General features: G+C 43.0%; 1 protein-coding gene across 8 annotated transcripts in view; it reads right to left on the bottom strand.

The window, feature by feature from the left end:
- TRMT2A (tRNA methyltransferase 2A) overlaps window positions 1-15,080 on the bottom strand; it is a 96,728-nt gene that overhangs the window by 74,769 nt on the left and 6,879 nt on the right. For 3 of the 8 annotated variants that reach the window (XM_077461711.1, XM_077461713.1, XM_077461714.1), the window contains exons 2-3: window positions 4,489-5,181; window positions 2,467-2,575 (exon numbers count right to left, since the gene is read on the bottom strand). In XM_077461711.1, coding sequence (XP_077317837.1) covers window positions 2,467-2,575; window positions 4,489-5,181 — 802 coding nt within the window. Of the gene's footprint in view, window positions 1-2,466; window positions 2,576-4,488; window positions 5,182-6,604; window positions 6,701-11,838; window positions 12,014-15,080 lie in introns of those variants that run through there. The other 5 variants (XM_077461709.1, XM_077461712.1, XM_077461707.1 and 2 more) reach the window with 4 other exon arrangements.

Consider the following 15,080-nt stretch of genomic DNA (forward strand, 5'->3'; position numbering starts at 1 on the left):
TTTATTGGGGGGTTAGGGGGGTACATTAGAACTAAAGGGGGCTAATCCTAACTGCCCTAACAGTTATTACAGTCACAAATGACACCAATGCAAAAAAATAAAAAATGACATTGGTGTCACTGTGACTGGGGGGCAGGGGTAATTGGGGGGGTGATCGGGGGGGTGTGAGTGTGCCTGGCATGTTCTACTGTGTAGTGTCGTGTTGGTGCAACTCACCGATCCTCTCTCCTCGGTGTCGGAACGAAAAATACCGACACGGAGGAGAGATTACATCATTTCCTCTCCTGTGTTTACATTACAGGAGAGGAAGTGATGTCACGGAGGATTTTCATTCGTCGGGAGCGATCGCGAGGGGGTGGCCATGAATGAATGGCCGTCCCCTCATCCGGGATCGCTCCCGAACGAATACCGACCGCCGCAGGCACCGGGCGGGGGCCCGATCGGGCCCCCGACCCGCGGGAAGGCAAGGACGTACATGTAAGCCCTTATGCCTGCCCGTGCCATTCTGTCGACGTACATCGTCGTGCGGCGGTCGGGAAGTGGTTAAGAGAGCGCTCCTAATCTCAGCTCGTTACCTGTATAGAAGACACCTGGGAGCCAGATATCTTGCTGACTGATAGGAGATCAAATACTTATTTCATTAAAATGCAAATCAATTGATAACTTTTTTAAATGCGTTTTTTCTGGATTTTTTTGTTGTTATTCGGTCTCTCACCGTTAGAATAAGCTCACCATTTAAATTATAGACTGATCATTTCTTTGTCAGTGGGTAAAATGTACAAAATCAGCAGGGGATCAAATACCTTTTTCGGCTCACTGTATACGCAAACACAAACTAACAAGGGGAGATTATACAAAACGTCCTATTAAATGAATGAGAAGGAACCACCTTCTGCAGCATTTTGTTGTACAAGGCGAGAAAATCTGCAGGTAGTCAACGTGTATGTGTGTATGTGTGTATGTGTGTGTGTTTACTGTAATCTGCTTTTTCATTGACTTGGCTTACCTACCGTATATACTCGAGTATAGGCCGACCCGAATATAAGCCGAGGCCCCCAATTTACCCCCAAAAAACTGGAAAAAATTATTGACTCGTGTATAAGCCGAGGGTGAGACATGCCTGTCCATCCCTGTGTGTCCGTCCATCCCTGTGGGTCCATCCATCCCTGTGTGTGTGTCCATGCATCCGTGTGTGTGTGTGTGTGTGTGTCCATGCATCCGTGTGTGTGTGTGTGTGTGTGTCCATGCATCCGTGTGTGTGTGTGTGTGTGTGTGTGTGTCCGTGCAGCCTACCTGTGTCCAGCCTGCCTGTGTCCGTCCAGCCTGCGTCCCGTCCAGCCTGCGTCCCGTCCAGCCTGCGTCCCGTCCCGGCCCGAGCCGAGCCTCCGTCCTTCAGCTCTTCGTCGGCGGCCATTCTAGGATTCAAAAGCCGCGCCTCCGTCGGTGATAGGCGGAACACTCAATTTCCCAGCAGCCTGTGTTCCGCCTATCACGGGCATCGTCTCATCCTCGTCCGTAGTACGAGGATGAGACGATGCCCGTGATAGGCGGAACACAGGCTGCTGGGAAATTCAGTGTTCCGCCTATCACAGGCGAAGGCGGAGCCGGAGGCGCGGCTTTTGAATTCTAGAATGGCCGCTGTCTGTCTGCTCGACACGCTGATCGAGCGGGCAGACAGCGATGACTCGAGTATAAGCCGAGGGGGGCACTTTCAGCCTCAAAAAAGAGGCTGAAAATCTCGGCTTATACTCGAGTATATACGGTATGTGAATTACAGTTAAAGCTGAAGTTTTTATTTTTTGCTAGCGAGCACCAGAGACACAACTTGCCTGTAATAATGTGCCCATGCCCAGCTTGTTGCTGCATAGTGTAGAAATCTCCTCACTGCTGGCAGGTCCATCCCTACAGTGCTGATCTTCCAGTGCTCCAAGGGTTAACATTGGCTACTGCAAGTGTGAGAGATTTACATTGCTTGCCCCTATTCATGGAACTTATACTAATCATTCCTAGAATGCAAAGTGTTCTGTGAATGGAGGACAGATAGATGAATGACATGATCTGCTTCCTTTTTGCATCCTGAGAAAGAATACAATTAATTCCATAGAAGAGGCATGTGGAAGGGGCAGATGAGTGGTGCTGGAAGATCAGCTTCTTCCCACAATGTACTCCCCATCAGATGCAATCTTGCTGCATAGCAAAAAGTATAACTAAACTTCAGCTTTAAAACTGACATGCTGCTGACGAGTTAAAAAGTGGAAAAAAAATAAATAAAAATAACAAACAAACAGTTGAAACAAATGAAACTAAATACAAGCTTACATTTAGTATGTAAAGTTAGATATTTTCTAAAATCACAAATGCCTTCTTTGGAGTCTGAAACATTAGCTTTAAAATGGGAGGACATGCTTACGCAATAGCATTCTGTTTCAAACGTATAAGCTTAAGCTATTCATTTAGCATCTGTACCTGGGCTGGAGAAGGCTTCACCCCTTCCAAAGGACAACAAACTTTGTTATACTTCTGTTTCTGTACAAACAGCCATGGCAATAAGGCCTTGTTAGTATTTCCTATCTCCCTGGAAGAAGAAAAACACAAACAAAATCATTGGTTAAATGTGAATTTTAGACAGAAAAATAAAAACACCAGTTAACCGCTTCAGCCACGGAAGATTTCACCCTCATCCTGACCAGAGCACTTTTTGTGATTCGGCACTGCGCCTCTTTAAATGACAATTGGGCGGTTGTGCCCAAACAACATTGACACCCTTTTTTTCCCCCCACAAATAGAGCTTTCTTCTGGTGGTATTTGATCACCTCTGGTTTTTATTTTTTGCGCTATTAACAAAAAAAAAAATATATATATATATATATATATATATATATATATATATATATATATATATATATATATATATATATATATATATATATATATATATATATATATATATATATATATATATATATATATATATATATATATATATATAATTTTTTTTTTTACTTTTTGCTATCATAAATATCTCCCAAAAATATATAAAAAAAATGTATTTCCTCAGTTCAGGCCCATATGTCCTTCTGACATATTTTTGGCCCGTGTGTACTAAGCTTTAAGCTTGAATTTAACCACATCAATACTGGGCACTTTCGCCCCCTTCCTTTCCAGACCAAATTTTCAGCTTTCATCGCTCTTGCACTTTCAGTGACAATTGCACGGTGATGCTACGCTGTACCCAAATGAAATTTTTATAATTTTGTTTAAACAAATAGAGCTTTCTTTTGGTGGTATTTATTCACGACTCTTCTATTTTAAAAGAAATCCAATAAAATTGAATTTTGTCATACACTTAAATGTATTCTATTTGATCACAGCCAGATGTACGCAAATGATCATGTACAGATATGTGCAGGTGATCATAGACATATGTGTGCAGATTCATTGGGACATGTGATTTTAGCAGGACCGGTGTTTTTATTATTTGGGGACATGTGTTTTTTGAGACATTGTGTGGGGTGGTGATCAGCGAGTAAAAAGCTGTAAAAATAGGCACATACTCACTGATCACCAACCGGCTGCAGCCACCCCCCCCCCCCCCCTCACCGACAACTTCTGTGTGAGGCGAGCTGATTGCCTAGCAACCGGCTCTGTTTACATCACATGAATGCCGTGATTGGACACAGCCGTCATGTGATCAGGAGGGCCAGAGTCCTCTGCCGATCGGAGATGCGCTGCATCCTGGTGACACGAGTGCATCGGGACCGCGCCGCTGTGTGGGCACTTGCGATCCTCGACTTTCTAAGGAACGTTCCTCAACGTCCACTCAGGAGAGAGCGCCCACCTGGCCGTTGGGTACATTGGCTGGGTGGGAAGTAGTTAATTTAGCACATCGATCCCCACCGCCAAGCTATTGTGTTCAGACGGGGGGGGCGGCCCCCCTGCCAGAACACTCCAGTCAGCGATCTTAGCCATTGGCTGAGAGCACTGATCAGAAGTCTGGTTTTCCAGCATGCACGTCCGACAGAAGACAGCCAGTTCAGTTGGACCAGCTGCCATACACAAGGACCAAATGTCAGCCGTTTTTTATTGAACCGACCAATGTCACCCAACATTCGGCCCGTGTGTACTAGGCTTTAAGCTTGCGTTTAATTCAACTAGCAAGAGCACCTGAATTTGACTTGATATTATTCGGTAATCCGCTGTACAATATCATTTACACTGGGAGAAGGATGGAGAGCACTCTGCTGCAACCACATGAGCATGCTAGCAGCTGTAAAGAGCAGAGAAATTAACACATGTATGCATTTTACTTGTGTATCTAGCTCCTTGCTCAAAGTTCTGCTGGGAGGGGTAGGAAGATACTGCCACCTTGCACTACTTTTTAATCTTGGGTCACATTAAAGCTTTCCCTGCAAGGTTTATGTCAGAAGCATACCTGGCCATGCCGTTTGCAACATGATTTATAGCAACAAAACAGTAGGAAACAATTACTTTGTTAGCCTTTGGAGAACATGTTCACATTCTTGTTCTTTCATTTTAAGTTGCTCTTCGTATGCAACTTGCCACAAAGGAGTCACCACATCAGCAATCTGCTTACTGAGAGGCTCCTCTTCGGCACTCTCCTGTGCAGCAGGACGCTTCGATTCAGGTTGTTCCTTGTCATCATCTTCCTGTTTTCTTTTCTTCATTATGGGATCGGCCTTTGGTTTCGCAAGCCGGACACTTAGGGCTCGATTTTTCCACATTGCACCATGTATAACCTTCATAGCTTTATCTCTTTCCTCTTCACTTTTAAAAGTCACAAATGCAAAGGTTTGTTTCTTAATGAGCTTTATTTTATGAGGGTTTAATCCATATTTGGCAAGAAATTTTTTAACATCGTTAAAGCCTATATACTTTGGCAAGTTCTGTATCTCTACTTTGTAAATCTCTGATGTGAACAGATCATCTTTGATATATCTGTAAATTCCTGTGTCATCAGCATTCATGGTACTGCCTGTAGCTGCACTGTCAGATAGTGCAGCAAATTCCCCATCTTTATCTGGTCCTGCATCACCTGTGTTGACAACATTATCAACTTTAACTTTTTCCTCTCCTTTGTTCTCATTTTCAATGCTGCTAGATTGTGCTAGTTGTTTAGGACAGCTTGTATCGGCCTCAAAACCTTCCATTACTTCTGCAGTTCTGGAAAATAAAAATATTTAGGAAAAATCAATTGTAATATTATTAATAGTCTTTTCTGTCAAAATTTAGCAAAATTGTGGTGTACCAGGCTTTTTTTTTTCTTTTTTTTTTTCTTTTTTTGTGGTAGGAAAAAAAAAAAAATGGCAACATACAATGCATGGACTACTAGGGAAGAGTTGTGTCACAATAGTAAAGAAAAATGAGTAACAGATCGCCTGCATGCCATTAAGTGCCATAATAGCCAGGCTTCCTTAATCAAGTGCTGAAATTATGCCTCTTCCCCTACAGTCATTACAAAGCCACATGTACAGTACCATTTCCCACATGTGCAGTGTTCCCACATCCACCAGTTTTAATGCATACTTTCTAGCATTTTTCAAGTATAGGAGCTGATCAATTCAGCTTTTGCCTTAGTGCTAAACTTCAGCTGCCACTAACAGCCAACATTACAGCATTAGGAGCCCTGGGAACCACTGTTACCAGGAGTAATTTTCATTAGAATTTTTATTTTTGAACCGATACATGGGACTGCCATTGAGACCGCAGGTTGGGTTAGGTGAAAAGTGCCCACAGAATTTCTCCCAGGAGTCAAAGAATGCCTGAGCACCAAGTCCATCTCGTGAAGCAGGTGAGGCAAAAATCCACAGCAAAGGGGAGTCATATCAGTTAGAACTGCTCCCTGGGGTCACCACTGCATCTACTGCAAAGGCCCTTGTATCCCTAATCCTGGCCTCAAACCTAGCCACCTTTAGAAGTGGGAAGCCAACAGACCCATGTCTGGTGTCGCCGGGACACTTTGGGATGAAGAGATCATTCCCTCACATCCAGACAAAGAAGACTGAGGCAGTCTGTCTGCCGATCGTCTACTCTGGGCACATAGATGAGCCTTTCAAAGACAAAATTAGGTCTGCTTCTGTTAGTCACACAGTTTCTGGTGCTGCCCCGACAACCAAAACCGTGACTTTGTCTGACTGAACTCTCATTTGTTGTCCCTAAAACTGGTCAGTCCATTAAAGCAGGAAAAGGCTAATACATCTTAGCTTGAGAATGTTAAAGGAAAGTCCCATAAGGACCCCCACAAGGGCAAAGTCCTTTGGACGGTTTCTGTCCTTAGGATGCCGCCCCAGCCCAAAACACTGCCATTTGTCATGAGAACAGTCCATGTTGGCAGGAGAAAAAGACTTACACAATTCCAGCGCAGGGCTAGGTGGCCACGATATCCTGGCCTTGGGAGACAGGCACATGGCCAATGCAGAAACTGAGGTAGCTTGTCCCATGCAGTCAGCACACTGAGCTGCAGAGGCCTGGAGTGAAACTGGGTTCAAAATCACCTGTTCCCAGGAAAGGAACTGACTGGAGGGCTTGGCCTTAGAAGCGGAGGGGAGAAATGGAATTTGGAAGTGGACTATTTCAACACGGGTACCTTGGTTTTCTTCTTACTAGGCAAGAGGGTGCTCTTTCTGCCCATGACCTCCTTAGTGAAAGATGCCTCCTGTGGAGAACTCGCCAATGAGTTGTTCTGTTAAAAAAAAAAAAAAAATTTTCCAGACTTTTCTTACAGACAGTCTTTGCAGACCAGATCATCCAATACTAATGAGTGGACCATAAAGAACCTAATAGGTTTCTTGGTTATGCAAAGAGATACCATACTGGTGACTTTAGATCCAGAGGGTGGACATGGCTCTAATGTCAAACATTACTGCATCTCGTTCACAAAAACCTTAAAGTGGTTGTAAAGAAAGAAGTTTTTTTTTACCTTATTGCATTCTCTGCATTAGGTAAAAAACCTGTGTTCGGCTTTCCCCCCCCATCTTACCTGAGCTTGATCTTAGCGGCTCTCTTCACCGGACATGGATGCAGCAGCAGGGGCCATTGGCTTCTGTGGTCAATCACAGCCTGTGAGGAGGGAGCGGGGCTGAGCTGCACTGTGTCAAAGCATACACAGAGCTTGGGGCATTCGTAAGGGGGGGTGGCCTGGAGTGCCAGCAGGGGACTCCAGAAGAGAGTGAGGATTACTTCCCATCCTCCCAGGAAAAGTTCTCAGAATTGACCTTCCACATTTTAGCGAGGAACCCTGAATTGCCTCACGTTCCTATGCTGTGTGCTAGAGGTCGACCGATATATCGGCCGGCCGATATATCGGCCGATATTTGCCGTTTTTTAAATAATCGGCATCGGCCGATTGTGTTGATAAAAAGCCGATTCTACAGTGGGACTTTGAAATGACTTCTGTAAGAAGTCAGTGTGAGTTGCCTGAGTCGTCATAGCAACACTTTCCTCCTCTCTGGGCAGACTGCCAAGAAAAGAACTAAATGATACAATGTTTACACTTCTGAATGAATGAAATCATCTCTGTGTAGAAGTTCTCAGTTTAACCATTTAAAGACTAAATCTTTTCTGACACTTGTTGCTTACAAGTAAAAATCCTGTATTTTCTGCCAGAAAATCACTTAGACCCCCCCAAAAATTATATATATTTTTTTAGCAGAGATCCTAGGGAATAAAATAGCGGTTGTTGCAATATTTTATGTCACACGGCATTTGCACAGAGGTCTTTCAAATGCATTTTTTTGGGAAAAAATACACCATTTAAAAAATAAAAATAAAATAAAAACAGTAAAGTTAGCCCATTTTTTTTTTTTTTTTGTCCAAAAGTTTTGACTACTCGTTTTTATTTAATATATAGTTTTATTTTTATCTAGATCATACATACAAGTAAACTGATTGGAGGTTTGTTTTGTTTAATAAATGTTTAAAGCGGGAGTCCGCCGGGACTCCGCGTTTTTTTTTGTTTTTTTTTTTTTAAAGCCAGCAGCTACAAATACTGCAGCTGCTGACTTTTAAAATAGTGACACTTACCTGTCCAGCACGCCCGCGATGTCGGCACCCGAAGCCGATCTCTAGATCGACACTCGAGTGCTGCCGCCGCCATCTTGGGTATGGGAATCAGGAAATGGAGCCTTTCGGCTTAATTTCCCGGTTCCCTACTGCGCATGCGCGAGCCGCGCTGCGCAATGAGGACGGTCCCCGCTGCCTCTGGGATCTGTGTGTTTCCCAGCAGGCAGCGGGGCACTTGCGAAAGGGGACGGGCACTTGCGGAAAGGGGCGTAATGTACGCCCCTTTCCGCAGAGAGCTAGCCCGGAAGTGGATAATCCAGGTAACTGCACCCCCCTCCCCCCTGAAAGGTGCCAATTGTGGCGCCGGAGGGGGGGAGGAATCCGATGAGCGGAAGGTCCATTTTAGGGTGGACCTCCGCTTTAAGTGTAAGAAATTTTCTGTATCACTTATGAAGGCTGCTTTCACACTGGAGCGGGCAGACGTTGATGGTAAAACGCAAGTTTTAGCGGCTCTTTACCATCATTTTAGCGGTGCTATTTGGCTGCTAGTGGGGCACATATAACCCAGCTAGCGGCCAAGGAAGAGGTTAAATGCGCCCATGAAGCACCGCTGCCAAATCGCATTGCATGCGCTTCGGCAGTGGTGCCCATTCATATCAATGGGCAGGAGTGGTGGAGGAGCGGTATACACCACTCCAAACGTGCTGCTTGCAGGACTTTTTTTTTTAAGATCCTGCCAGGGCATCGCCTCAGTGTGAAAGCACTCTGTCTTTCACACAGACTGCAGGGGAGCCATTTTGCAGGCACTTTACAGGCGCTATTTTTAGCCCAAAAGCGCCTTAAAAAACGCCCCAGTGGGAAAGGTGTGTTAGATCAAGGGGGATTAAAAATAAATAAATAAAATAAAAATCGGCCTAACATATCGGCCCAAAAAAAAAAAAAAAAAAAAAATCGGCATCATATATCGGCTATCGGCCGCCATGATTTCTAAATATCGGCATCGGCCAGAGAAAACCCCATATCGGTCGACCTCTACTGTGTGCACGGCTCTGCCCCCTCATTCCATTTCCCCTGTTTGGCATCTGTCATGTGGTTGAGAGGCTCCCCTAAGGGGGTACTCACCACAAGTCTTGTGGAGCATGATGGGTGCAGCCGCCCTTTGTCTCACCTACTAAAGATTGCTGTATGACCCATTGAAGGCTGATGCAGAGATGTGGATCATAATTTAAAGAGGAGTAGTGTTAGACCTGAAGTTTGCTTTGTCTGCAGGAAAGCATGCGCTTACGATAGCGCCTGAGCTTGAGGAAGGCTGGGGTACAAACAATTCTGAAACGGTGCACATAGTGCAGGTTGTTGCATGCCCACATGTCAAAAGGGAATGCAAAAGTGTTATCATGGCAGCAACACATTTAAAGTGTCACAGCTGCCCCGCAACAGCTCTGACTTATAGAGCACTCTGCATCTAACTGCACCACCAAACACAGAGCGAGAGAGAGCGAGGCACGAGGGGGAGAGAGAGAGCGAGGCACGAGGGGGAGAGAGAGAGCGAGCGCGCAAATATATGAATAGATCATCCCACCACCTAGACACTAGCAAAAAAACATGGACAGGATAATAAAAAAAATAAAAAAAAATCTCAACATACAAAATGTAGTAAAATATACACTATATTACCAGAAGTATTGGGAAGCCTGCCTTTACACGCACATGAACTTTAATGCCATCCCAGTCTTAGTCCGTAGGGTTCAATATGGAGTTGATCCACCCTTTGCAGTCATAACAGTATCAACTCTTCTAGGAATGCTGTCTACAAGGTTTAGGAGTGTGTCTATGGGAATGTTTGACCAGTCTTACAGAAGCGCATTTGTGAGGTCGGGTATTGATGTGGGATGAGAAGGCCTGGCTCGCAATCTCCACTGCGATTCATCCCCAAGGTGTTCTATCGAGTTAAGGTCAGCACTCTGTGCACAGCAGTCAAGTTTCTTCACCCAAAAAAATTTTTTTTTTTTAAATTCATTAAAGTAATTTTTCCCAGAAAATTGCATTTGAAAGACCGCTGCACAAATACAGTGTGACATAAAAAATATTACAACCACCATTTTATTCTCTATGATGTCTACATATATTTATTAGGGCTGTTACCGATTAACATTTTCATGGTCGATTAATCGTTTTTGTTTTTTTTATTGATTAATCGACTAATTTTGATTATAAACGCACATACAGATCCAACTACTTTTAGCTGATCTCCTTGCATTGCAACTCTGCATTAGTCAGTGGTAAATGTGGTATACACAATATGCAATCACCTGACACTAGTTTGTTTCTACAATCCATGACTTAACTTCACAGTTCACACAAATACATTTTCAATTCAAACTCTAGCACAGACATAAGTAAATTTTTTTTTTTTTTTTTCACAGTAGCCTGACAATCCCTCCATCTCTGGTCTAACTCTCATCTTATGGCATGGACCCCTGTGCAAACAGGTGGTCATGCAAGTGGTTATCAAAAGGGTTAAACACGGACAACCATAAACTTCTCTACGTCTCCTTAGATCTCAGTAAGGACGCCAGGTCATGGGTAGAAAGGAAAGATCTAAGTGCTCACTGCTTGAGTATAAGATTGAACTTTTATGTTCAAAACACAAACTACTCACATAAAGATGACCCCGATGTCCGTGACATCACCGGATCTCCGACGGAACTCCTTGAAGACCCGGAAACCGGCGGAGAGGTATTTTGATCGATCAAAAAAATTAACGATTAATTGAGGAATTAATCTTTAATTTCCACAGCCCTAAATATAATTATATATATATATATATATATATATATATATATATATATATATATATATATATATATATATATATATATATATATATATATATATATATATATATATTTTGGGGGTTTTAAGTAGTTTTCTAGCAAAAAAAATATATATATATTTTAACGTGAAACAAATGTCAGAAAAAGGTTTAGTGTTTAAGTGGTTAAACTTTTATTCAGTTACACACAGTCTATTCCATTGACAAATTGTTACAATGTTTATACTAAAGTTCAACTGATAAAGAATGTTTTGATTCTTGGCAGACTGCCCAGTTTTTCTCTTCCTTTCTTTTGATTGCTGTGGCTTCAGAAGAGCAGAGAGAATTCTTTTCATAGAAAGAATTGTGAAACACTTTAGTCAAGATCACAATAATGATTCTTGATGATTAATTGTGCAGCTCTAACTGGTACACACACACACACACACACACACACACATATTGGAACAGAAAGGCGCCATCCCAAACTGTTCTCAAAAAGTTGGAAGAATGAAATTGTCCAAAATGTCTTGGTATGCTGACGCCTTAAGAGTTCCCTTCACTGGATCCAAGGTGCCAAAACCAACCCCTGAAAAACAACCCCACACCAAATGATTTGGAGGGGGTGGCCCAATACCTTTGGCAATGTAGTGGGGATAAGCGAGTTTGGGGTGGAAGAACTTGACTGGCCTGTACAGAGTCCTAACCTCAACTCAATAGAACACCTTTGGGATGAATTAGAGTGGAGACTGAGTCAGACCTTCTCGTCCAACACCAGTGCCTGACCTCACAAATGCACTTCTGGAAGAATGGTCAAACATTTCTATAGCAACACTTCTAAACCTTGCGAACAGCCTTCCCTGAAGAGTTGAAGTTGTTCTAAGTGCAAAGGGTGGGCCAACTCAGTATTGAACCCTACGGACTAAGGATGCCATTAATGTTCATGTGCGTGTAAAGTCAAGCGCCAATACTTTTGGTAATATGGGTAATATTGAGCAAATATTTACCCTTGTCTATTCTTTGTTTTCTCTGTGCATGGTTTAGAAGAAAGAGTACAACTCCACAAACTTTTAGGACTGTAGGAGAAATGGAAGTTTGCCTGTGGTACTTTGCTCTTCTGTGTCGCTCCTAAAATAGCCTCTCTCGCATTCACGAAAACTTTTAGCGCAGGAAACCCTGCAACTTACAATAAAGAAGGAAATAGTAAGTGCACATAAACAGATATGATTTACATTAAATTGTAACTGATGTTCCAAATTCTAATGCACAAGTGAGGAATAAAAGATGAGATTTTGTATCAGCTTTATTCGACAAGGAGAGTGACAGTTTGTAAAACACAAGGGCTGGTTAACACTAAGCCCTTGTACACACGGTCGGAGAATCTGTCGGAATGTGTCCTATCGGACCGTGTCGTCAGATAATCCGACTGTGTGTGGTATGCATCAGACTGATTCCGTCGGAATATCCATCGGACCCAATTTTCCAACACGTTGGAAATATTTCCCGACCAACTGGGCCGGTCGGACATACTCCGATCATGTGTAGCGAATTTTGATCGGACCAAGTGCCACGCATGCTCAGATCAAATTCCTACATCAAAGCTATTGGCTACTAGCCTGAATGTAGTCCCATCGTAACGAAATTACGTCATCACGTTCTGAAAGATCAGATTTTTCGCCAACTTTGTCCGACCATGTGTATGCAACAGTTTCGGACAAAATCCGACGGATTTGGTTGTGGAAATCTCCGACCGTGTGTACAGGGGCTAAGAAGATTTGGGTTGCTCTTAAAATGTACCTGTCCCATACCTGCGCAATTCACACTGAGAACATGGAGAGAAAAAATAAATAAAAATCTGCTCAAGCAGAAATCTCCATTGAAAACCACACGACAAAATGACCAGTATATACAGATAAATCTGTACTTTCCTGTAAAAAGCATAGGGTCACTTCTATACAATGACATACCTGATAAGAAGAGTCAATATAGTTTGCGGAGTGAGCTCTAATTCAAGTAGGTAATACCTGACCAGAATTAATGAAGTAATAATATCTCTAATCCATCAGGCCATGGTACTCTAGGAGGCACTGAGCCAGAGATGGGACCACTATACAAAACTAGAAGTTGGATAGATTTTTGTCAATCTAATTTCCAAAAAACCTTAAAAAGGACCACTACCTGCATTACTGGCAAACAAGCCAATTTTAGCTCCTTCCTGGAGTTAATCCAGAACTGTGGGAATTCAATATGAATGTATGCCAATTCTTTTTGCCAGGAATACAAACGTCTTAAAAAATTCAGCATATAGTTTTCTGGTATTCAATTTATGGCCAAGGTGAAAAATGTGAAAATACTCCTTGCCAAACATCCTCGTTTCTTAAAGTGGAAGTAAATACCCCTATCATTTTCATCCACAGAAGCCACCATCTTTGCCTCTGTTTAATCTTCAGCTGCCACGGTGCTGCACATGTGATCCGTTATGACACCAGCCATTGGGTGGTTTGACAGTTTGGTTGAGAGCACATCCAATGTGCAGTTAGCATTCCCGGCATACTGTTTAAATCGATGGGTTTACTTCCACTTTAAAGCAGTAGTAAACCATTGGTGGTATTAAAAACCCCTCCAAGTTAGACTTACCGGTAACTCCTTTTCTGAGAGTCATCCAGGACAGCCCATGAGACCTAGGGCTCCTCCTACCAGGACAGGAAACACATTACCCCCACCAGATAAAAGGTCAGTCCACCAGGCCCCATGTCAGTCTTCTCAAGAACCGTAGGACAACCCTGCAAAACATATGCATAATACACATAACTTCAGACAAAACCAGGTGGGAATCCAGCTGTCCTGGAAGACTCTCAGAAAAGGGGTTACCGGTAAGTCTAACTCAGCTTTTCTCCAAGCGTCTTTCAGGACAGCCCATGAGACGATGAGCCAGAACTTACCAGTCTAGGGAGGGACAACTGCCTGAAGGATCTTCCGACCAAACGCCTGCTCCTGAGCCGATAGGAGATCCAGACGATAATGTTTAATGAAAGTTGAATAACTGGACCATGTGGCAGTCCTGCAAATTTTTTCCAGTGGGGCACCAGCCCTCTCAGCCCAGGACATAGACAAGGCTCGTTGAGTGCGCAGTAACAAAAAGGTGGAGGAACCTCCCTAATTTTGTAAGTTTCAGAGATAGTGCATCTATAGCCAGATGAGCTAGGTGGATAATGCAAGCTATTTCCCTTGTGTGTTCCTGGGGAAAAAAGAAGAACAAGAAGAAGAAGAAGAACAAGAAGAAGAACAAGAACAAGAACAAGAACAAGAACAAGAACAAGAACAAGAACAAGAACAAGAAACAAGGCTTCAGTTTTTCTAAAGGTCTTGGTGACCTCAAGAAGAGGAGAATCCCTTCTCACATCTAAAAAACTAAACTTTCTTTGTCGCCCTGTGGCAAACTACAAAAGGTTGGCAGTACAATGTCCTGGGATCGGTGTAATGTACTGGCCACCCTGGGCAAAAAAACCTGGATCCGTTCTCAAAACCACTTGAGCCACAAAAAATCGTGAGTAAATGCTCCCTTACTGATAGGGTAAGTTAGTTGCAGGCCCTACGAGCTGAGGTAATAGCTACAAGAAAAACAGTTTTTAATGTAAGTAATTTTACTGAAATATCCCTAAGAGGCTCAAAAGGAAATTCAACCAGTTTGGAGTACCAGGGACAGGTCCCAAGTTGGACAACTTCTCACCACTACTGGTCTGGCCCTAGAAATTAGAAAAATCTGGTTATAGTGGGATTTTCCAGGAGAGAAAACTGGAGGAAAAAAAAAAAAAAAAAACACTGATAGTACCTCAAAAGGTAAAGGTGGCAGCTATCAGAAAGACCTTTGTCGACACCCTCTTGAAAAAAGTCCAAAATTGAAGGAATATCATGAGTTAATCTTTGATTCTCAGATAACCATGAGTTAAATCTTTTCCAAACCTTGGAATATATGGCTCTAGTGACTGGTTTTCTGCAATTTACTAGAGCCTTGACTACTTTGTCAGAGTATCCCTGGGCGCTCAGTATCTTTTCTTCAGATACCAAGCTGTCAAGTTTAAGGAAACCACCTGGGGGTGTGACACTGGACCCTGCAACAGTAAGTCTTCTCTCTTCGGAAGACTCAGTGGAGGCTCCGAGATCAGAGTCTGTAGCAGGAAAAACCATAGCCTCTTGAGCCAGAAAGGGGAGATTAGGATAATATCTGTTTCTTCTAGAAAAAAAAACT

The sequence above is a fragment of the Lithobates pipiens genome, unplaced genomic scaffold (assembly GCF_037356315.1).
Source record: "Lithobates pipiens isolate NorthernLeopardFrog02 unplaced genomic scaffold, aLitPip1_a1.2 Scaffold_3, whole genome shotgun sequence".
NCBI classification, from domain to species: Eukaryota; Metazoa; Chordata; class Amphibia; order Anura; family Ranidae; genus Lithobates; species Lithobates pipiens.